This window comes from Lissotriton helveticus, chromosome 7 (assembly GCF_964261635.1).
Source record: "Lissotriton helveticus chromosome 7, aLisHel1.1, whole genome shotgun sequence".
In the NCBI taxonomy this organism is placed as follows: domain Eukaryota; kingdom Metazoa; phylum Chordata; class Amphibia; order Caudata; family Salamandridae; genus Lissotriton; species Lissotriton helveticus.
In genome coordinates, this window is record NC_136068.1 from 1806894006 (window position 1) to 1806919549 (window position 25544).

General features: G+C 47.1%; 1 protein-coding gene across 1 annotated transcript in view; it reads left to right on the forward strand.

Moving 5' to 3' along the window:
* The first annotated feature begins 15463 nt into the window (after positions 1 to 15463).
* LOC144770791 (uncharacterized) overlaps positions 15464 to 25544 on the forward strand; it is a 114157-nt gene continuing 104076 nt past the window's right edge. Inside the window, exon 1 of the mRNA XM_078655546.1 lies at positions 15464 to 15688. Within this exon, the coding sequence (XP_078511672.1) occupies positions 15610 to 15688 (79 nt within the window). The 5' untranslated portion in view covers positions 15464 to 15609. The remainder of the gene's footprint in view (positions 15689 to 25544) is intronic.

Here is a 25544-nt window from a genome sequence, read left to right on the forward strand (position 1 = left end):
CAGACAGCTTTGACGAAGACACGCTTCCTGGGAGATGCAGCTGCGGCACGCTTGTCCGGCGATGCGATGACTATAGCTGCTGCGGCGTCACGCTTCTTCTTGTTGCGTCGCGCTTCCAGCTCCCAGCGACACGCAGGCTTCTGCAGTTAGAATTCCCAGGAAGGTAATTCAGAGGGGAGCTGGTGGTGAAGTCTTTTGTCTCAGAGACTTCAGCAGGAGGCAAGCACAAGTTCAAGCCCTTGGAGAAATATTCTGCAAGATTATGAAAGTTCTTTAAAAGTTCCTTCTCCTTTCCTTGGCAATGAAGAAACCACTGCAGGCCAACCCAGCAAAGAGCACACTGGCAGAGGGGCAGTCCAAACTCTGGTTTTAACATTCTGTTTTTGAAAATACCAATTTTAGAAAGTAGTCTAAGTCCAAACTCTTGCAGTTTCCTTGGTTCTTCTCCTTGGCAAAAGGTTTGTCTTGTTCCCTGAAGTGATCTAAAGTCCTTGGTTCTGGGTCCCAATATTTATACTACTTTTCTCTTTGTTCTCTGAAGGCAGTTTGGGCCTTTGCCCATTCCAAACCAGTTCTGGAGCACTCTGTTTACATGACTCCTTCTTTCCTTTCACAGTGCAGGGCAGAAACATCAGATGCCCCACAGGAGGTGGAGCCAGCATTGTGGAGGGAAAGCACAGCCCTGGAGCACTTTGTTGACATGTTTCCTTCTCTTCTTTCACAGTGCATGGCAGCGACATCAGCCGCACCCCAGGGGATGGAGCCAGCATTGTGGAGGGAAAGCACAGTCCCATTCAGGTCCCAGGTACAACTCCTCCCTCCTATCTACATGCAAATCTCCCCATTCACCACTGGGCTGACTCATTCTGTCTCCTGGAATACCCCAGCCCTGTCACTCAAACTCCAGACAAGGAATACACAACCTAGCAGAGGCAGGCCTGGATAGTTAGACAAGAAAATACCTACTTTCTAAAATTGGTATTTTCAAACACAGAATGTTAAAACCAGATGTATTTTATCATTCTGAGTTCAGGCATACTAAATGTGAATTTCTACCATGTTCCCTGAGTCAGTTAGGATTATAAAATGTAATAATCTACCTGCCCATTCTGGCCTATGGAGAACAGGTAGCCTTGCAATAGTGAAAAAGGAAAATGGCTGTAATTCACTATTAGGACATGCTACACACAACCGGGCATGTCCTACCTTATACTTACAATGCACCTTGCTCTTGGGCCTACCATAGGGGTGTCTGATATGAATCAAAGGGAAGGTTTAGGGACTGGCAAGTGGGTGCACTGCCCAAGTCAACATGGAAGTCACAGACTGCACACAGGCCTTGCAATGGCAAGCCTGAGACACACTTTACAAGCTGCTTCTGTGGGTGGCACAACCCGTGCTGCAAGCCAACCAGCAGCATTTGATTTACAAGCCCTGGGCACACATGGTGCACTGTACTATGGTCTAACAAGTAAATCAAATAACCCAATCATGGAGTCACTAATTAGTACATCAATTTAACATAGGGAGCACTTACACTGTGGCACTGAATGGCTGGGGCACAGTGCCCATAGCATATAACCAGTAAAACATATCAAAAACAGAGGAGGCAATCAGTGAAAATGAAAGGGAGACTCACGCCAATTATGCCCGGTCTAACAGATCCTTTATGTTTATGTTTATGATTTTGTTAAGCGCATGGCAACCCAAGGGCTTCCCCACGCTGATGAGTGCTGACCTGGATAACTGTGCATGGTAATGGGTTAGTGGGGGATGACTGTAGTAGTGCTAAGATGGTGATGTTGAGATGAACTTAGGAGCCTGGCTGTGGCATAAGAAGATTCCAGGCCCCTGAGCTTAGCTGGACCGTTATTCATTATGGACTTATGTGTAATGCAAAGGGATTTGAACAGAATCCTTGCTTGAACCGACAGCCAATGGAGATGTTTCAAATACTCTCTTACTAGGACATAACTTGGGACCTTGAGAAGAAGCCTTGCTGCTGCATTTTGCAAATACTGAAGTCTTTTTATTACATACTTCGGTGAGACCACATAGAATTACTGTAATCCAAACAGGAAACTATGAGAACTTGAATCACAGTTTTTCTTAGATGCTTTGACGTCAGTGCTAATATCTTCCTTATCATTCTAAGTAGACTAAAACAGATCCGAGCCAATTTTTTTGCTTGTTGATCCATCATGAGGGCTCTACCCAGCCACATTCCCAATTTTTTTTATAGGGGATTTGGATTCTGGGGGGGGGGGGGTTTGCCCATGCAACTTTATTAATATCACAGGGGTAATTTTCCCAAATTCTCCTGATCTCTCACTCTTGTTTTTATCCAGGTCACTGATCCCCCTTCTCCATTTGATTTCAGGTGTCCCACAATTTATAGGTTCTGATTAGACCTCATATTTCTTAAGAGGTCGAAACGTCTTCGACACACCTGCACAGCGAGCCATTGTTTTCAGCCTCCGTTATTTTTACAGGAGACAGTGAATGATTATTGCAAATTAATTAGATTGTAGCTTTTTGCTCTCCTGTATTTTTTTAAACCTTCAAGTATGTCACAACCTGTCAATTTTGTATATAGGTTCCACTTTTCACTTGGGACACATTACACATTTTTTGGACTTTACAATATAAATTACAATGCATTTTACATATTTTCTTATTTCCACAGGCACCATTGTTTTTTTATATATATTATATACACTGGTTCTGTGTGAGTAGGGTGGTCCTTGTCTTCTTTGAAAGCTCCATTTCTTCTGGGGCACTTTTTTCATGTTTTGCCTTCACAGAAATGGTTTGCCTGCACAGTGCTTGTGTTGTGCTTGTGTACCTATTCTCCCTTGTACATCACCTTTACATTATTATTCTCACCTGGCAGCACGCATTTTAAGCGTGCATGCCGGATCTGGGTTTTTTCCTTTCATATATTCTTAAATGAGGCCTGAAAGCCTTGCATTCAACCCTGAGCCCCGCTCTCTGCAAAATCTCGAGGTAATTTGTTTCCCTGCACGTTTCTCTTCCTGTTTCTTTGCGGTGAGTTACTAATATACACTAAGTCATGTCTTGGAGGCGGTCTCACCTCCCTGTGACATGAAACCTATTGTCCTGCATTCCCCGGCTCGAGCTTGGCTCAGCAGCAGGAGAGCAGAATTTTGTCTCTGGTCGGCAGCAGCCATAGTTTGCTATCCAGGGTCTAGAAGACTGGTAACAGGAGCACTGAGGGCCCGCAGGTGGAGCTTTACAGTGCATGGAATCATATCTCCCACACCTTTTATGGTTTGGGACTATGATTCCAACATGTTTGATACCAAACATGACAGGGTTCGTTCAGCCACTTTGGAGATGGGCACTATATTTATCTTAATGGCTGATGCACCCGTAGAATTGACTCCGAAGGTTGTAGGGGTGTCCTGTTCACGCAGGGGCACTTTCACAATTAGAACCGAGCACCTTGCCTTCAGTATTGAAAAGTCTGCTTTAGGGGTGACATAGGTTTTAAGTGCAGTGACCTCAGCTATAAGGAAACTGATATCTGTTGTAAGTGGTGCTAGCTAGCACCAGCTTACACAGGCTGCAATGGCAAGCCTGTAGTTACAATTTGAGTGGTCTCTGATGGGTGGCATAATACATGCTTTAGCCCATGGAAGTCTCCTGGTGTCAAATACTAGGGTCTTACAATGGTACATCAGTAGCCGATCTGGAGTGTACCTATGTACTCACCATGTCCACTTTAGGGAAGAAACACAGAGACTGGGTTTCTGGTTAGCAGGATCCCAGTCAGACTAGAAAGAAAACATAATGACACCAGCAAAAAAGTGGGGGTGACTTTAAAAGCCGTTCCTATTTTCCTACATATAGTTATAACTATATAACTATGTCAGAATGGTAGTTTCTAAAATCCATTCTGTTGCACGTTGGGGCTTGTAGAATACTACTGAGTACATGCCACACTGACGTGGTTCACCCTGCACTGTAATCGCACACGCAATCTCGCGGGACTGGAGATACAATGAACAATGAAGATGGGGTACTCAGTCTAAAATTCCCACATTGTTGTTACTCCATCTTTTAGTCTTTCTCACATTATGTTGCATGCTGTAGATATTTGAAATGCATTCATGTGTGCACTTTTTAGGTCTCGCCTATGCAGTGCACATGCACTGCCTAGGAGACCTTTAGCCGTTGTGCAGCTCTTTTTCAAAGCACATACTCGTGCTTGTGGTGGCATACGCCTTGCGGGAGCACGCAGGGGCGCACCACAAGCATGAGTATGTGCTTTGAAAAAGAGCACAATGTGCGCGCACGCACCACTACCGGGCGATCGCGTTCACTTTCGCGGCCAATGCTTATTTCTGTTTTGTCTGGCAACAATGGCACACGTTGATGGGTAGCAAGCCTACCTGCAGGAGGAAAGGCTGCCTGTCGCAAACAATTTGTGTCTGGTTCAAGGACAATCCAACTCTGCTCTGCCTGTCTCTTCCAACAGCTCCTGGATTTTCAAGTCTGAGGAGTTGCAGTCTTGCTCTTTCTGAGATCTTTGTCTCATTCAGATTGTTCAGGAACAAATTGCCCATGGCCTTTCCTTTCATTATGCAGTATAGGTTTTCACATTGGCACCGGGCGGCATACGCCAATGTGCACTATGGATGAGAAGAAAGAGCTACACTTTCCTGACCAACCTATCACTTTCCTTCAGGGATAGATGGTGTGCAGCATCCATGTCCCTTATGCAAGGTCTGTTATGTCTTTCCAGTTCTCTCCCGGCCCCTACTATCCCATACACACCTTGAGAGCAGAGTGGCTGTGATGTCCCGGATGCCACAACAGATCTGGCACCCAAACCCCCCATCATCTTCAGTTTTGCAGGTCAGACAGCTTTATGCACTTCATTATGGGATATATTTTCTAAAATATTGAAACACTGCGACAGTATTTCCTAGCGGTTCATGGGCTTGTGAGTGAAATTCTTGGATTTACATTATGCCCAGCACAGCTTATTTCATGCTAGCCCTTACCCAGACGTCAGTATTATTTTGCCAGCTTTTCATTACCTGTCCGGGACATTACATCGACGGGACCCACCTTTTCCCACAGCTGTGTTTGTATATAAAGGACTACTGGGAACTGTGATCCTACAACGGTGGCTCAGACTCGGGTCAGCTGTGCTTACTTGATGGCTAGTGTGGATTTAAACTTTACTGCTCACAGTGCTGTAGGGGACTCTGATTAACACAGACCATGTCTCTCCTCTCCTAGGGCATGCAGTGTGCACAGTGAAGTGTGACGAGGCGGTGAAGGTGTTATCTGTGCGAGGCACTAACTTTGAGGCTGCACCCGTGAGCGGCGGCAGTGCCACTTAAGAAGAAGGTGAGTGCACCCTCCATATGCTTGTTGTACTTTTCTGTATCACATTGTGGTATTACTAATTGAGTGTGGCTTTCGTATTTTTTTTTTAATTAGAAGTGTCCTGCTGATTAACACGTATCTTCTGACTTCTGTAAAATATCCCATCAGTGTTTCTAGAATTCAGTTGCAGAACCAGTATTGAGCAGTACAAGAGCTGCTCTGCACCCACAGGTGTTGTTGACTCATCGGTGTCACCCATCCCGTAGCCTTCGGGCTGTCATGAAATTAGGCGACTGAATTTAACAAGCATTTGCAATGCAACAGGTCTCGCATTTACACAAGTTTGAGCCATTGGCATTGCAAATGACAATGCCTTTGAATTATGTTTTGGTTTTGTTTGTTAAATTCTGCACAGATTAGTCATATGACTATGGTGGTTTTCACATTTTCTGATTTGCACTTCTCTGATGATTTTATATCACACTAGTGTCAACATGATGTACTTGCTAATTCTTGAATCTAGTTATGGGTTCTATCTTTCTTTCTCACAAACACATTGGTGTCAACTTGATGTGTTTGCTAATTTCTCAAATCTAGTTATTGGTTCTAACATCATTCCTCAGAATACTAATATATATCTGGGTGGCACAGTCCTGACTGGCATCCCTGCAGAGCCCTGTCTGGGGTTGACGGCTTAAGTACAGAGCCTCTTGGCCAGCAGCAGCTCGTCTGCCCGGCTCCAAGCCTGAACCTGACACCCTGGATACTGCCCATGAACCCTTCCTGCTGCTGCCTACCCTTCCTGTACTAACCCCTCCCCTGCTCTTCAATGCCTGAGGCAAACATAGAAAACTCAGCAGCAGAATGCCCCTCTCCCCCTGCTCTTCACTCACCCACCTGGGGGTGGCAAACACAGGGACTGCCACGGGCCGCCAGACGGCAAGCTACACCACTGCTGGCACCTCCTTCACCCTACCACCTCACCTCCAATAGGGCTCCTTTCTTGGTCCATCCAGCACTTTTCTGTGCAAACACCCCATCTACTGTATCCGCATCTATAGCCTATTCGCACTAGTGATTGAACTTTCACCCTTAGTGCTTTTTTTCCTCTCACTAAATATTTATCTTTTTGTGCCCTCCTCGCCCCATGCTGCCACACTTGCCTGCTCCTACCCCATTCTCTTCTACACATTCCACTTCTAAACCAGGAAATCACCTCCTCCTCCCCTCTATTGCACCCTTTCGTATTGCAATACTTCAGCCCCCGGGCAATCTGTTATACATTATTATACCTCCAAACACTTCTGTACTTGTTATTTGTCTTTTATTTGCCTCTCTTCACTGCACTGCACTGTTTCACTTTGCACAACACTTACATACCTTTCACCTACTCTCAGACACTGCTCACTGTGCACACTCACCCACCATTTACTCTGCACACTCACCCTGACATTGTGCTAACAGTCAGATACTGCTCTTTCACCACTCACACAGTGCTGACTCTGCACTCATACACCATTGACATACCTCTCACCAAGCACTTACATTCTTCGCACCCTCCACTCACACTTTTAACCCTGAACTTAAACCTCTCATCCTGCACTTATATTATTGGGATACCACTCACCCTATACTAGCAAACCTTGTTCCTTGTACAGTGTAACATCTTTCTCCCTGTACACTCTCACAATCATCATTCTGCACTGAACACACATCAATCACCATTCACTGAGGCACTTTCACCCTGGACTCAGACACTTATCAACCTTCATTCATGCACCAATCTTCGTGCTCAGACAGCACTCACACCATTGTCCCTGCAGTCATACGATACCACAACCTTCCTAACTTATTATTAATCCCACAGGCGAAATCTAGCACGGTGAGCAGTGAAGTGTCATCAAAAAGCTACAGGCAAACTCCATGGTGCAGGTTAGAAAGTTATATTTTCTCCGAGTCTTTCATAATCATAATGTTGCTAATAAGGGTTTGTTTGGCTAGAAATAAATTCTTATTAGTAAAGTCAACATTAACCACTGTGTTATGTTCTGAATCCTTACGTTGCTCTTCTCCAGGCGAAGCACTATTAAAAACTGCCTACAAGTGTGGATGAAATGAAAATCCTACACCATGTATTTCCATTTGTCTTATAACATTTACTATACACTGATTTACACATGTATTATTCATTGTCTCTGTATGTGTGTGTGATGTAAAGCGTTTCGACACCCTACGCTGGTATGAGAAGCGCCAAAAAACAAATGAAATACATGTGACAGAGGGGCTATGGAGAGATGAGAGGCACTGTTGGAGGGTGATAGTGAGGGAATCAGTGAGGGCCCCCCTCAAAGATTGTGGTATCCCGGTGCACTGTAAGGTCATCATTTGCTATCCTTTTACAGTAATACAATTGAATACATAATGAAAAATGTGCTGTAGAATGCTCCACTTTTGCCTAAATTATCTTGGGGGGGGAGAACCCCCCCCACCCAAACCGCCCCCTAGTAGTGGTCAGACTCACTCGTTGCACTAACTAAGCGCAGTAGGGGGGCTGGCTTGACATAATGTGCCAGAGTTGCTTTAGGTTCCCACTCCGGCACTGACTTGTGTCACAGGATGAGTTTTTGGTGACTGACAAATGAGCAGTCTGTGGCTTTCTTCTATAATAATAGACCTGTATTAGTCGGGGTGACTGGAATTATGCGATTCCGAGTTTTTCATACTATTATGTATTAGCCACATTTGCCATATAATATATCATATGCTGCATAATCTACCGAACTGAGCAAAAACTATTTTGTAGCTGAAGCAGTTAAAAAAAAGCTTATACAAACTCAGCACTGTGTGTTGGCATGTAGAGGAAATCCCTTTGCTGAAGTTGACCTTTCAGTTGCTTATTGCTGAGTTTGGGCGTTCAACTGGTACTCCTGTGGTGAAAACGTTGTCCATACACTGTTAAAATGTGTACAAACGACAAAATAATGACTATAAAAAAATGTGCTACCGCCACATAACTTAGCCAACCCTGCCGAGAAATGTGATCCTTCCCTTCCACATAATTTCAACTGCCCTGGTATTAGACAACAAACAGCAATGACTCCACCCTCTTAGTTGAAGCAAAACTAGAGCAGTCAAGTTAGAAAAAAAACACCTGGCTGAGTGGGAGCTCAGTTCAAGGGGAGGACGAACAACAAACTGTTTTTCAAAACAAATTCCTCTTTGCAGGCGGTGGTGGGAGGACTTTCTAAACTATTCACCCTGATGCATTTATTAGGTAGAGTCTGAGGAAAGTCTGCTTTGTCATTTAGTTGGTGTTTGAGGAGGTTCTTGCTCGAGAAATTATTTTTAAGAAGCTGTGTGTGTTGCCCTTCAACACCGTGGAGAGCTGGGAGCAGACCCGGGAGCAGGTGAGCGCCTCGTCGCCGCGCACAGCGCGCACCTGCGCGCCTAATTACTGAGCTGTATTAAGGGAGTTCACAGCCTGTCTTCCAGATTACTTATTCCCTATTACTGAGCTCTATTAAGTTGAGCTAACAGTCTGTCTTCCTGATGTGTCCTCTTCACGGCCAGTGCTTCCTGCAACAACCGGACAGCCCTGCGGGCTTCTGCGAGAAATGCATTCTTCCATCATAATCGCCATCCGCTTAACTCTTTAACTGTGTGGTATTTATTTTTAATACTTGTAAAGCTGCGCAGCTATTAGTGCCAGCTGCACCGTTTAGGCCTCGTACAGCTGCGCAGCAAGTAGTGCCAGCTGCACCATTTAGGCCTCCTACAGCTACGCAGCAAGTAGTGCCAGCTGCATCGTTTAGGCCTTTTTTACAGCTGCGCAGCAAGTAGTGCCAGCTGCACCGTTTCGGCATTTTACAGCTACGCAGCAAGTAGTGCCAGCTGCATCGCTTAGGCCCCTTTTTACAGCTGCGCAGCAAGTAGTGCCAGCTGCACCGTTTAGGCATTTTACAGCTGCGCAGCAAGTAGTGCCAGCTGCATCGTTTGGCCCCTTTTTTACAGCTACGCAGCAAGTAGTGCCAGCTGCACCGTTTAGGCCATCAATTAGATGTACAGTAAGTAATACCAGCTGCAGTGTTTAGACCTTTTCACAGGTGCACATCTAGTAGTGCCTGCTGCACCTATTAAGCAACTTTCTCCGTGGGGTCAGTTCAAATTGAGTCATGACTCCTGCGGCATCAGAGGTGGTCTGAAGATGACGAGGTTGCTGTGCATTTTCTAGACATTGTTAATCAACTTGTGATCCACCCTATGCTCTTTGCCCTAACGTTAGTGTCTCATAGGAGCTTAAGGTCATATAGTAGTCTGGTGAGAACTTGGGCATACATGGCGGCGGGTACCGAATTTGGTTCTATTAGCAGGCTGGTACTAAGTTCAGTGTTCTCTAATGGTCACTGGGTGGTCATTTTTATTCTGTTCTACTTTGTCTGTATCTGCTCTGTGATGGGTCCCTACTATTTGCAAATATTTCCCCTGTAACTTTTATCTAGTGCCAGGTGGCACCTCATACTCCTAGATGAAGGGCCCAACAAATTCCCACCTCACTTCCCTGACGGCACATTAATTCGGTTATCTCACCATATATGCCTGGATTATGTGCCCCCTTTTTGCACTTTTATTTCTCCTCACCACCGCTTTCCCAATAACTCCCCTCTCATCCCTCCCCCACCCTTCCTCGCCTCATCCTCCCAACATGGCCACCTCTCGAGTTAAGTCTTTAGCCAATTGCTACAAAATCATTTATCCTCCCGATCAGTCTAAAGCTACAATAAAACGACTGAAGCATAACACTATTGAACGTTTTCCGGACTCCCTTTTTGTTGATCAATTTTACAATGGTTTTCTTGGGAGGCTCAAAAACGATTTCATTTTCTTCACTCGCGACACCCCCTCTTGGTCCAACAGTTTTTACAATTCCCTCAACGTCACCTCCTCCTCCTCTATCCCTTATGGGAAACAACTAAAAATCTCCCCCTCTGAGTGCTTCAATGGCTACCTCACTATCTCACTCTATAACAACGGTACTGTCATGATCCAAGGTAAAGACACCTGCCTCTCGCTCTTTGACCACCTCTTCCCCTCCTTACTCCCCTCCTCTGCAACCGGGTTTCCCCCTGTCTCTCCTTCCAGCTCCACCCATTTCTCCCTTTCTCCCCCGCCGACCCCACCTCACTCCAATTGGCTGCACTCTCGAGAAGCGCAGGTCGGCCCTCCTCCCTCCCCGCCCCACCGTACCTCATCTCCTATTCCTCCCCCCTCACAGTATGTCCCCTCCCACATTACTTCAGCCTTACCACTAGCTAATACGCTCCTCGTCCCATCTGCACTATCGCGATACTCAAATCTCTTCTCCTCCCCCATACTTCTCCCTATCACCCCCCTTCTTAGTCCACCTCTCCTCCAACCCTCTCCCCCGATTAACTTTCCCTATGCTCCCCTTATCCCTCCTTCCATCCCTCCTCTCCACCCCTTCATCCCCTCGCCATTGAACCCGTTTTCGCCACATTCCCACTGCATCTCTCTCCTCCCTCCTACTCCTCCAGTACTGATGCACTACCCCCTTTCCTCTCCCAGTAACCCCTACCATCTCCCTCCCTCGGGCCCAGCAGGACTATTTCCCTTCCACAACTTCCCTCTCTCTCAACCCCCCTCACTCTGCCAGATGACCGTTCCCTCACTGCCACCTCTCCTAACTGACAGGACCTCCACAACTACTTCACCTCGCTTCCTCCCAAACCTCCTACATTCCCATAACGCCACTCAGGCCTCCCCCCTCCTACTTCCCTACCGCCGTGTTCCGCACCTTTCTCCCTCTAAACTTGTCCTTAACTCCTCTCCCTCTTGCAACACCAACAATGACAACTCTCCCTTAACGCCCAATTCACTTACTTCACCTGTGAACCCCACACCCCAACTTACCTCCTGTCCCCCCACCTCTCCCCAACTTACCTCCTGTCCCCCCACCTCTCCCTGCCTTCCACCACCAATACCACCACCCCTTGTCTCAATCGAGCCACCCAACCTTCCGTGCTCTGCCTCATTCTCACTGGAAAATACGCTAGGCTCTCTGATCACCTCCATCTCCCAGCTTACAGCTGCCATTTAACTTTTATGCTCTAAGATCTCCACCCATCCATGCACCTCTACTCCCTCCCAACTTCCCATGAGATGCACTTCGCCCCTTCACCCCAATACAGCCAAGACCAACCTCTCGTCTGCAAACGTCTTTAACTCACACAAGCCCTTGAACGCCACCCTCCTTCCACAGACATACCCTAGCAACCCCACTATCTATACTATTCCGACCATCACCTCTGTCAGAACAAAGCATCCACCTAAACCTTCCCGAGCACCCCCACATAAGTAAAATATCCCGATCACCCTTCAGAGCCCAAGTGCCCCTTCACCAAAACAGTCTTGACAGAGCTGCGCTGTATGCTTCACAACTGCAGATCTGCAGTAAAACACAAACTTGAAATCTCCGATACCATCACCCTTCACAAACTTGACATGCTCTTCCTCACAGAGACCTGGTTCAAAGATACCTCTCACTCTATGTTTGATCTCCTAGTACCCACAGGTTACTCCATATTAAGGAATGACAGAACTGACAACACGGGGGGAGGTGTTGCAGTCATCTTTAGAAACGCCCTCCAACTTAAGGCTTCTCCAATCTGTTCCTCCCTCACCTTTGAATGCCTTTCTCTTGAGCTTCAATTGAAACACCGTCCACCGCTCAGATTCCATATCATTTACCGCCCGCCTCGTAGTGGCCCTTCGTTTATAGAAGATCTCACTGACTTCATCAGTGACCAATACACACAAAGTGACAATCAGACCTTCGTGGGTGACTTCAATCTCCACTGGGGCGTACCACAAGACTCCTCTGCGAACTCTCTGGCCACCTTCCTCTCTACAAACGATCTTATCCAACACTGCATTGAATCAACCCACTCTAAGGGCGCAATCCTGGACCTTGTTATTTCTAAAGCAGGCATGCTTTCCACCTCTACCCCAATCCATGTAGATTGGTCTGACCACCACCTCATCCCATTCTCTCTTCAACTTTCACACTCTATAACTCTTGGCCAACCCAAGAGGGCCATCTCCTGGTTCCGTGATGCCAAAAATATTGATGTCGGTCCCCTCTGTGAATCAGCTTTGCTATCACTTCCAAGGCTAGACCCAAACATAGCTGTTGACGATCTCACCTCCCAATGCCTCACAGTTCTTGCAGCTGAAATTAATGACGTCGCTCCACTCAAAAGCAAAAGGATAAGGCCCACTCCCTCAGCACCTTGGTTGGTTCAACAAATCCCTTTATGAGGAAAGGAAGCAGCTGAGATTCATGGAGAAGCAATGGAGGCAAGTGCCCTCCACAGACAATTTAGCCATGCTTCGCACAGCAAGATCCAAGTACCACAAGCATATCTTCCTTGAGAAAGCGGCGCACTTCAAAACCCTCCTTGACTCCGCCAAAAATAGACCCAAAAAACTATTTGATCTCATCAAGACTCCGAGCTGCTCTCCCCCATCCTCCGAGGTGGAGGATTCTACTAAGAGAGCAGCGGATTTCGCCATTTTCTTCGATGAAAAAGTGAAATCACTTGTGGATCAGGTCGCTCATCCTACACCTCCAGAGGAGCGCAAATCCTTAGCCACTTGGCAGAGCTTTGACCCCATATCTGAAGATGCCCTTCTCAAGTGCATACGCGAAACAAAGCCCTCCAACCATTCTCTTGACCCTATCCCCAGTGCCATTGCCTTGGACTTCTATACCCATTCCCTCTCCTATTGGACCACTCTGATCAACCTCTCCCTCTTGCAAGGCTCCCTTCCTGTCTCCTTCAAAACTGGGCAGGTCACCCCTCTGCTTAAAAAGCCCACTGCTGATGCGAAGGACCTCAACAACTTCCGCCCCATCACTAACCTTCCCTTCCTTGCGAAGATCACAGAAAGATGTGTAGCAAAACAACTCTCTCGTCATATCAAGGACAATGATCTTCTTGACAATTGTCAGTCTGGCTTCATGCAAAACTGCAGCACTGAAACAGCCCTACTGCAAGTGGTTGATGACGCGCTGAGGATACTCGATTCGGGGGGGGTCCTGTCTTCTAATTCTCCTTGACCTTTCTGCAGCCTTTGACACTGTCAATCACAACACCCTCCTCAATATCCTTCAACAGAGAATGGGCATGGAGGGCACTGTGCTTAAATGGTTTGCATCCTTCCTCTCTGACAGATCCCAAATGATCAAAATAGCGAACAGTCTTTCTTCTCCTGTGGCGGTAGGTCAGGGTGTTCCTCAAGGCTCTATACTTGCACCCACATTGTTCAATCTCTACTTAGAACCACTGGGAAACCTCCTGAGCAAATCCGGGATTCACTATCATCTCTATGCAGACGACACTCAACTCTACCTCAAGGTTGCCTCCACTCATGATCTCTCCTTCCTAAGCTCTACTCTGGACTCCATCCAAAACTGGATGTCAACTCATCAACTGATTCTGAATCCCTCCAAAACTGAATTCCTCCTCTTCTCCTCCTCACTCTCTCCCCCCCCCCCCCGGTTCAATCATGGATGGATCAGATGAATCTACTAAACAATAAACCCATCATTGTCGACAGCGCAAAATCCCTTGGAGTCATTCTAGACAAAAAACTCAATCTAACTCCCCACATCAATTCTATTGCAAAATCTGCTCGTTACCAACTGCTCCTTCTTTGGGGAATCCGACGCTTCTTCCCGGAGCAGGACCTTATAACCCTGGTGCAATCGCTGGTCCTCTCCAGACTAGACTACTGCAATTCTCTTCTTACTGGCCTCCCCAAATCTCACCTGTCCCCACTTAAGTCTGTTTTCTAATCAGCAGCTCGCATCATTTATGGGGCCAAAAGAAGCGATCACATCACACCGATGTTATCCACCCTCCGCTGGCTTCCCTTCGAGGCTAGAGCTATCTACAAGACCGCTTGTATCACCCACAAAGCCTTGCACTCCTCCTCTCCTCGCTACCTGGCGAACAAACTGAAACTCTCTGGAGGCTCTAGACCCTCGCGCAATGCGGAGAATCTTCTACTTGAACCTCCCACTTTCAAGAAGGAGAGAACAATGGCCCAATCCTTTTCAGGCAACGCAGTGAGAATCTGGAACTCCCTTCCGCCTCTGCTCCGGACCACTGCCTCCTCCCAGGCCTTCAAAAGGGACCTCAAAGTTCTCCTCCTCCAGAGACACCTCCAAAAGTAAATCACGTCCTCTTGTTATTTGGAGGTAGACTTCCCACTACTGATAATTTCCACGACCATGGAAGTGCCTTCCCAGGGTATTCCTGGGGTTGGAGTGTCTGCCTCTTTGGAGTATTTTCCATGTACTTGTGTTTGGTGCCCTTGTGTAACATGCACACACCACTTTGCCCTTGTAACACACGGTTTGCTACCTCTCACATGTTTTTACCTTTGATACTGGCACAAGTGCCTCCTTTGCCTACATAACGCTTGTTCTTGTGCCTGAGTGTCTAGCACCTTTTGCAGTATTATACCTCAAATGATACTTTGTTTTCTCTTATAACTGCACACTTGTCACTTTTTCCTCCTGTGCACTTTTTACTACCTCATGTATTTTTGGCTGCTCACAATTTTTACTACCTCATGTATTTTGTTTGCTCACAATTGTCACTATTACCTTTACTACCTCATGTATTTTTGGTTGCTCACAATTTTTACTACCTCATGTATTTTGTTTGCTCACAAATGTCACTATTACCTTATGTAACGTAATGTATGCTTTTGTAATCTGCTCTTTTGTAATGTTTCTCATTATGTTTCATTTCTGTTCCTTTTGTGAAGCGCTCTGACGCCTTCGGGTAAAGTCCGCGCTATATAAAAATGCATAAATAAATAAATAAATAAATAAATACATAAATAAATAAAAATCAATCGTCCAGAATAGAAATTCGCAACGTAGCGGGAATGGCAGGGAGGGAGGGCTGGCAAGAGACTATCAGAGCTCTTGCACGGTACTTCATGTGGAAACAGTGACGTGTCTGTGGGGGGCGGGAGGGTGAAGGGTGGGGACATCTCTACTGAACTCATTCCTTGTGCAGTTCAGACGCAGGCAGACAAGTGAAGTTACCTGAGGCGCCCAGCGGGCTGGCACAAGAGCCTCCTCACACCTGTTCCCGGCTCCTCTCTGACGCTATCTGTTTTCCTTGGCAGACGAACAAGAAGTGAAGCGCGAGAATGGAAGAGGGAAAGCACGCGCAGGTTTTTGGGAAAGTGGCCTTGGCGGGAATGCTGGTGGCTGTCCTCCTGGCTCAAGGTATGTTTTGGGTTGAACGGGTTCCTTGTGCACAACGCCCGCTGGGACACAAGGACTCGAGTCCCCCCAACCCTCGCATCCCTGGCCCGGGCAGCTGCAGCTTCGACCACGCACCCAGCTCTTCAGCTGTTGTGTGCTTGCCTTGGGCAGCAGTGACCAGGGGGGCCATTCCACCCCCCCCAACATCCCCCCCACACACACACAAAGTATTGACTGGGTCAGGAATTTGCCTGAAAAGGACAACGTATTCTGAAACTATCATGTCAGCCTTTCACCTTCATAAATTAAATACATAAATGTAAGTTAAAGTAATCTGTGGGAAATGCGTGATTTTATGTCAGGAGAGATAATTTGGTTAATGCTGGTACTGCAGATGTCTGTATCTATAACGAGACAGTCATACAACTGAATCCTGGTTGGTGCAGCGGGGAATAGTGACATCTATTTATAGCGTTACGAAATCCCCAGCCTGAGACTGAAAGCACTGTAAATATGCAACTCATTATTTTAATATTGAGTTACACACAGCGTAAGCTAGGCTGCTACATAATGAACAGAGATATTTTGGGTCGATGTGAAAAGTCATTTTGGGGTTACAAAGTTTGTGATTCAAAAAATGACAGGGTTTATGACTACTAAATGGCCTTTATATTGTGATTCGCGAAGAGGTTGTTTATATTCAATATGGATTTAGAAAAACGTAACAGATCAGTGATCAGAAGAGGCGTGTTTATGGCGTCCATTCTATGTAGTGATTCGTTATGGAATGTATCAATCCAGCCGCACATCATTGAAAAGTAACAGATTCCTGAGTTGGGGAGTTAACATATTTGTAATTGTAAATGTAATAAAAACGTTAGTTGGGGAGTAGGTAGTGGTCCAGAGAACTACTGTACCTCTCAAACAAATTGAAAAATAAACTTTTATTGTTTGAATCCAGTCCCATTTCATTTGAGAAACAAGCACTGGCAAAGCCAACAGGGTTCACCTTTGCAGATATGTTATGTTATGTTAAGGCCGTACTTTTAGAGCGCACGGCTACCCCAAAGGGTGTCCCGGCGCTTTGGCAAGGGGGCCTGAAGACCAAAAAACACAAAGGCAACAACGCTACCGTCACAGTGGTTACACAGAAAAGAGCATGGTCTTCAGCTCTTTCCTAAAAGCTAGAAGGTTATTAGCTTTGCGGAGGGAAAGGGGGAGTTCATTCCAAAGGCAAGCAGCCATAAATTGGAATGACCGTCCTCCCATCCGAACTCGTCTGACAGTGGGTACCTTCACTTTAGCCAGGTCGGCTGACCGCAGCATCCTCCGTGGTACATAGAAAGCGATACGCTTTCTGATGTAGTTAGGGCCAACAGAGTGGAGGGCTTTGAACGCCAACGTGAGGATTTTAAACCTAATTCTTTTGGAAATAGGTAGCCAGTGCAACCTGTTTAACAGCAGAGAAGCACTGGCTCTCCTTGGCAGGCCAAATATGGCCCTGGCCGCCGAGTTTTGAACGATCTGCAGTCTGGCCAAAAGGTATTTCGGCAGGCCTGCAAAAAGCGCGTTTGCATAATCTAACCGAGACCCTATTAGCGCCTGAACTACAGTCTTTCGGTATTGCAGGGAGAGCAAAGGGAGAAACTTCCTCAGCATTTTAAGAATGCCGAAGCATTTCCCGGCAAGCCCTACAATATGGGGTCGGAAGGATAGGTCTTCATCAATTACCACTCCCAGATTTTTCACTTGGGAGGATGGCCTTTCGGGAGGAAACATGTCCTGGGGCCACCACAACTTCCAACTCGGATCGGGAGCACAGCCAAAGAAAAGCAACTCAGACTTGTCCGAGTTGCATTTCAGGCTGTGCTGCTGGAACCACGCAAAGACTGAACTCAGACAGTCTTTGATCCTGCCGCTGTCAAAGACCTCACCCTTGCTGCACGTAAATAAGAGCTGGGTGTCATCAGCGTATGACCCGGGCCCCATAAGCTTCCGCTACCATCGCCAGAGGAGCCATATAGATGTTAAAAATGGTGGGGCTCAAGATGGATCCTTGGGGAACCCTAACCTCTAGCAATGGCATTTCCGCGGAGAACGGTGGAGCCCAGATCACCTGTCGGCGGCCCGATAGAAAGGATCGAAACCAGTCCAACACCGTCCCCCGTAGTCCGATCTCCTTGAGTCTTAAGAGGAGACCCTTATGAGGGACGGTGTCGAAAGCCGCCGACAGGTCCAACATGACTAACATCGTCTTTCCCCCTCGATCGAGCGTCTCCCTGATGGCGTCGGTCACTTCCACGAGGGCTGTCTCCGTGCTATAATTAGCATGGAAACCCGATTGAGAATCATGGAGAGCGTTGTTATTCTCGATAAAGGTGGTAAGTGTATACTGAACATGCTTCTCAACCACCTTCGCCAGAGCAGGGAGGAGGGAGATCGGTCTGTAGTTGGCCGGCAGCAAAGGATCTAACAGAGGTTTTTTGATCAGCGGAAGAATAAGTGCGTGTTTCCATTCCCTGGGCACCACTCCTGAGCTCAACGATAAATTCAGCAGGGGGTTCAGCATGCTGTTTACTGCCGATGCCACCCTGCCCAGACACCTCGCAGGACAAGCGTCCAAGGGTGAGCCAGATTGGAACCGGGACAGTAGCTCCAGCGATGTTCCACAGGACATCGGCGGAAAGACCGATAGTGTAGGTCTGGGCTCTGTTTCTAAAGAAGTTTCCGGGTTCCATCTACGACCTAAATCGTCCACATCCGTAGCAGAATCCGCGGGCAGGAAAGAATCCTGGATGGTTTTGATCTTGTCGGTTGATATGTCGGTTTTGTTAATGTATTTTAGACATGTTACACTGCAGCACTAGTTACTAGAGCACATGGCTTACAGTTAAAAAAAGAGCTGTAACATGGTCAACGCAGTCTGTCTCATAATGCTTTTGAAGCAAGCACTGGCATAGCCAATAGGTCTCGCCTTTGGGATCTTATAAGTGTTTCCCCATGCAACAGTTAATGTTGTTGCACCAAGTATATTGTGCTGGATAACTAAACACTTATAAGGTCCATCAAAGGCGAGACCTATTGGCTATGCCAATGCTTGTAAAAGGTCTTTCAGTTTTATTTATCAGTGATTAGCTCTGCTTTAAAACATATAAATGAAATGTGCGGTGGTTTAAGTGAAATAACTGAATCCACTCAATGGATTACATGTTTGGCGAAAGCGCCTTGCTAAATTTGTAAACATTCTTTGAGAATAAACTTGCACAAAGGGACCTTTATGTAAATTTGCCAGGGTGCCCAGGGGATGTGTGCAGTGTAAGTGACTCAAGAGACAGCACTGTGCGTTGCTAGATTATTACATATTGAGTGATTTTATCTTCCGTGTTACAAAAGTTTGTTCTGATAATGTGCGTCTGTGAATAGAAACCAGGCGCACAACACCCATTGGACTCCAAGGGCTTCAGCCCCCCCCCCTCCGCCGTCGTGTGCGGCCGCCCGGGATGAGACAGCTTCCCGGGCACACACACAGCCGCACCCGAGCACTTCACAGGTCTTTAAAATACCATTTGCATGTAAATGAGGTATTGTTGTTGTTTCACCCCTTCTAAGAGCCCCTGCAGCTTCATTCTGCATGTTGCTTAAAGTTTCAGCCCCCCTGAATTTTTTTCTTAGCCACCAGAAATTCGGTTCTAGTTGCGCCTCTAATGGAAACAATGCTCTCTTCAAATAAAAAACATAATGCTCTATATTAAAAAAAACACAAAAGTCATGATAAATTAATACAAAGGAAAAAATGTAATTAAAGTGGTAGCAGCAACTGCGCTCAGAGCAGAAATGCTGCAACCACGTGAATTTCTCAGCAATGAGTACAGGGAGTGGCGGCGGTTTTTGGTATTGAAAAGAGAAAGCATGTTTTATTGTAATATCTGTGGATGTGCGAATTTAGAATTCTATTTTTTTCGCTGACTCGTATGTATTTTTACGAGTTTTGTAAATGTCTCTCACTGTAAATTTATCTGAATTAGGCCAGGTAATCTCCCTAAGGCTGTGAATGAAGCCTCGGGTGGAAAGATTCCAGGTCAGTGACTAGACCCCCCAACCCTCTACTATTGTTAAGGACATTCCTCAGCTCTCACCAGGGCAGAGAGAGGAGCCCCGGGTGACAACATTCCTAAACTCACACCAGGGTAGTAATCACCACATATATGATCATTCCTGCAGCTCTGACCAGGAAAGTGTATGAAGACTGAGTTAAAAAAAGCATTTCCAATTCAACAGATCCAGAGAAAAGAGTGAAGAAACTCCACCTACGGTTGTACCAATGCAATCACTGCTGTACACGAGCTGCCACAACCATGTTTTTATAACATTAACAAATGGTAAATTGAGGAGGACAAATGAGGGCCAAAGTAATAGACGAGTTGGTCGCACTTGCACGCAAGGGTATCACGACCTTAAAGACCTATGCCTTCACCCCTAGCCTCTCTCTAATGTGCAGCCTGCGCTGTGGTCTCTCTGGAGCTTTCGTCTCTGTATAACACAGGCCCCCGCAGCCTCCGCCAGTGGCGTCACTAGGGTCGGTGTCACCTGGTGCGGGTAACTCATGGTGTCACCCCCTCACGACTTACCGCATGGAACTCCTCCACTCTGAGTCCGCCAGTGGACACAGTTGGCAAATAACAGGACCATACCACCCTATCAAAAATTATGCCACATTACACCAGGTGATTTCCCTTTTCTTTCTTCATAATTTAGTCAACCCTCCCACATAATGTGGCCCACCTCTGCTGCATAATTCCAGTGGCCCTAGCTACGAGTGGCATTAGGATACTAAATGGCCCCGGCCGAGGTGAAGGGCAGTCAAGGTACTGGGGAGTTGCTTGGTAATGGCTAGCAGCCGCAGCTGCTGTGTAACTAATTTCTAGTTCTATTAATTTTAAGGATGTTTACCTTATGTGGATAGCCTGGAAATCTCCTAGACCCTAGTTTGAAATCCTCTGAAATGTAGGCATTTCATCTATTCCATCTTCTAGTCTGTATGAATCCCTAAAATTGGAGGAGTTGGCATAAGCATTTCACGTTGAGCATTGCATAGCCCTATACAAATACATTTTGCATTAGATGTCATAATCTGTGGGGGACATGAAAGCTGAAGCCAGGTTCTCACTCATCAATAACAAGCAAATATCAATTTCTTGATAAAGCTGTTTGGTTTATCATAGCTCAGATCGCAACGTGTCGGAATATTGTCTCAAACCTACAAAACAGAATGTGAAAACTATTGGTAAAGAAACTAATAATGAAACTCTCAAAATAGTTTGAGCCGACAGAGTTGAATTGTTATGGAATAGAATGCACATTACTCATCCCGGAGTGCTTCTATTGACTCCCTCAACTTCCTACTACCTTCTGACTAGTAGAGATGTTCCTAACACATTAGCAAATTAAAGGCTATTTCCTCTTGCATCCATCTTTTTTGTTTTGGCCTTCTCTTCCCAACTTTTCTAGCTCCTTTCACAATCCTGCTCATTAACTTCCTGTTGCTCCTTCCCTCTTGCAAGCTCCCATCTCTACCTTTCCTCACCTACCCTTACTCTCACGGTTCCTAATTTTGACATCATGTCTACACATTCACCTCCTGTCTACCTATGTCCCCCGTCAGCCTCTTGCAATAAATTACTCCAAAATCGGAAATAACAACTTTTGGAACATTCCTGTGCCTGCAGATTTAAAAGGGAAATACATTTTTATTGGCCTTTAACATGTTTCATGCTACGTTTCCATTTTTGCGTGATCCAGCAGCTAAATTACAAGATGTGGGAACAGGATACTTTAGGGCAGATTTCCAATAACTGGCGCATCACTGCATATCAGCAGGAATGCACCAGTAATTGTGCGTCACGGCTCCGCAACCATGGATGCACCACATTTACAATGCGGCGCATCATGGGGCAAATATGGACAGATGCGTGACGCATCTGCTTCCGTAAAGGCGGTGCATTGCTTGAGTTGCGTCGCAAGCGCGACGCAGCTCCAGCAAGGCTCAGGGGTGCCCTATCCTGAAAATGCTGTGTCAATCCTTATGCCTGTTACAAGCAGGCGCAGGGTTTTGACGCAGCATGGCCTTAAAAGTAGCTCAGTGAAATCTTGTAGATTTCACTCAGCGACTTTTAGGAGGCGTTCCTGTGCCGGAACGCCCTCCCTGCGATGGAACGCCTCCCTCTGGCGCAGGGCTTTAAGACGTGACTCATCTCGGAGATGCGTGACGTTGTAAATACCCCGCACCATGGCGCATCTTTTGTGCCGCCGCTGCATCACAAAAGTGACGCAACGGCGGCGTAAAAGAAGCGCAAGGGGCTTGTAAATCTGCCCCTTAGTTCCAAATCCGGATTTCACCAAACTGTGTGATTCTGGGAAAACTGCATAATTCCCTTATCTTCCCAAAGTTCGATCCCTGTTTCCATTTATTTGTAAACGCTGAAAAATACTAGACTATGTTATTGTTGCGATACGCTTGACGGATGGCCGGCCGATAGCTGCGCATAAGGGAGATTAAAAAAAAGATTTCCAAATTAAGTTTACATAGCTGCACGTGTGGGGATCTGTTAATGCTGTTATGCTAATATTTTCAGGCGAATATATACTTTATTGTATGTGTCTCCTTAACACACTAAGACACCGCGGTGCGAGTACTGTGCACGTTTATCATTTAAATAAAAGTGAAAATATACTACTTCCAACTTAATTTCTTCATCACTGAAAAATCTGGATAAGTGCCTATAGGAGAAAAATACATTTGACCGAATCCAGTCTGAAATGTGCAACATTCATACTTTGAAAGCTGGATCCCTACCTAGAATGAGAAAAGGAAAACTGCAAGAGACAGAATGTAAATGAAACATTAAAGCTGGGGGGGTGGGGGCGAGGGGTGCCTGTGCGTGCGTCCGTGTACCCTGGCCCCTGCATCGTCTGTCTGTTTCCAAGCTGTGCAGGTGGGGGCTCTGGCAGTGCACGGACCGACTCTGTCAGGAAAGCCGAGCTCAGGGCACACTGCAGTATTTTTTAAGCAGGTGCGCTTGCAGAGCAGAGGCGAGGCTGCAGAGCTGTGTTACACAGCGTAACCTGTCAGATTGGTGTCACCCCATGTATGGTGTCACCCGGTGCGGTCCGCACCCCCTGCACCCCCCTAGTGACGCCACTGGGCTCCGCGGTGCGGGGGGGCCCTGCGCTCCAGGGGACCCTCAGTCTGAGCAGAGCCAGCAAGGCATGCCACGGCATCTTTTTTACTTAAGGTGCGCAGGCCGGGGGCCCCGGCCTCTTAATAAATCATTGGTCTCCAGTCCAGGCCCAGGCCTCGCTCCAACCGGGCCGCTGAAAGTGTACCACAACTGAAAAGAGGAACAGGAAGCAGGGGTAGGACAAACAGCGAAGGAGTGGAGACAGATGGGGGGGCAAGAAGAGCAAGAGAAGAGGAAGTGAAACCAATGAGGAAAGGAACTTGAGGAGAAGACAGGAGTGTGATGGAAGACAGAGGACACACACGGTGGGTGGGGTCAGTCTTCAGTAAGAGAAGGGGGGGCCATCTGTCTCCCTAAAGCAGTCTGTAAAGCAGCCTGGCCTGCATGCACTGTTTCTCTTCAGTCAGAGTCACGAGCCAGGCCGGTTGGGGGTGGGGGCCCCAGAGAGGGCACTGCTCCTCTGAGGCAGCACAGAGCTGACTTGACCTGGCGAATTTCAAGTTTTCAGCTCCAGGCTTCCCTACACTTGAATGGGCCCCCTCCCCCCACAGTGAAGAGAGTGCTGAAGCACAGGCCTGAGCACTGCACAGCAGTTCGAACCAGCTTTAGCCTTTCTTTGGGCAGGAAGCAGCTTTCCGAAGATCTTGCACACAAAAAAAAACAGTTACAATTTATAGCTTTTGTTTCTTGCATGTGTACGGAGGCCTGGAAGGGAAGGCACCCCAGCATTTATGAGGAAACCAGAGTGCTGGAGTGCAGAAAGAAACAGTCAACAGAGCAGTGATCAGGAGAAGGTCAAAAGGAAGTTCAAAGGAAGAAGCAATGCTGAGAGGGAGAGATAGGTGATAGAACTCTGTGTGTGCACTCAAAGGGGCTTATCCCCCCCGCCCAGGTGCATGAGACCCCGGGACCCCTCAGCCATGCACCTTGCTTGTCCTGATATTCAGCAGATACCAGCATGCTCTGTTCTTTGTGCAAAGACAGTGCGATAAGGTGACACTGCTCTGAAGAAATGTAAGTAACACTTTATTGTTACATTTTAGGAAGCCACTGATTCTACAGGAAGCCAGGCAGGGTTTTTTAATTGCAGGAGTGTGTGAGGGACTCTTGCTGAAGGCCTGGAAGGATGACTACAGTAATATTCAGTGTTTGACTGTGGACCAGGGGCGTAACACAGGCCCCCACATTCCCTTCATTGCGGGGGGGGGGCGTGCTCTGTTGAGCAGAGCTCCTCTGCCAGAGGCTCGCCGTGTGCTCTTCATGGCAGAGTGTTGCCTGCATGGGTGAGGGGTGACCGCTGATGGCAATTCACTTGAGGGAGGTAAGCAGAACCAGCTCACGGTTTTGGGGTGATGGTTCTGCCGAGGGCACTGTGGGGTGTTCACGGGCCTTGAGGCTGGGGGTGGAGGCATACAAGAGCAGGTGGTTACGGGCAAGCGACGTGGCTTGTAGTGGGCATGGGGGGCTCCTGACTCCAGGCACTAGGAGTTGCCCCCGAGGGGTACATCAGGCCCGGCTCCAGGATTCAGGGTCTGGGAGGGCCAAGAGAGAGCATGGGTGGGCCGTGAAGATAAATGGAGTTGCATAGCATTTCCCAGGTATCAGTGAGTTGGGATCAGGCATGCTGGAGGGGCTTTGAAGGGGTGCTGAGCTGCATACTGTACCTACTGCTGAGAGCATGTACACTAGTTTTAGTTCTGCCTTTCTTGGGGTTTTACCTACGTGCTTAATCTCTTCCGTTCTCTCTGCATCAGGCTTCTTTCTCTCTACCACATGATCCTTTCTCCCCATCTCACCCATCTGATCTCTCTTTCCACCTCAACCTCCTTCCTTTCTACTTTACCCTGCTCACCTTCCCACCTCCCCCTCTTTTCTTTTCTTTTTTCCCCTTTCTTTTCTTTTCATCTCAACTTCCACTTCCTCTGTCTCACCCTCCTATTTCTCCACCTCTCCCTTCTCTCTCCCTGCCTCGGCTTCCTCTCTGTTTGACCCACCCCCATCTTTTTCTCATCTCACTCGCCGCTCTTTCTGCTTCACTCTCCCCTCTCTCTCCACCTCTCCGTGGTCTGACTGCACCTCCACCTCCACTCCATTCTTCTCTCTTGCTCACCCAACTCTCTCTTCACCCTCCTGTCTGTCTCTGCCTCACCAGTCACCCTCCCTCTCTCTTTCTCACTATCCTCCCTCTGCCTAACCCTCCTCCCTCTCATCATCACTCTTCTACCTATAACACTCCCTGCTCTCTGCTTCACCTATTCTTCTTTCTATCTATCTCAACCTTGACTCTCTCCACCTCACCCTCTTTTGTCAGTCTTGCCTTTCCTACTGCTGCATGAGGGATAGTGGCTGTACTTATGTGGGTGCATGGATGTGTGCAATCCTGCTACCCTGCACATGTCCCTGTTCTTCCCTGGTGGCCTTTGCCATTTGGAATGACAGCAGCAACAAGGCCTGAAATATTTACATAGTGTGCTTTTGAGCATGCAGAACATCTACAAACACTTGAAAGCATACATGTTTTAAAGAAGAAGTAATAGCCTATGCAATTTCTTTTAAAAGTTTTGGATAGTGTCTACTGCGGTACATGTACTCCAAATAAGAGAAGTAACAACTGGATGATCAATCAAAGTTGCCAACCT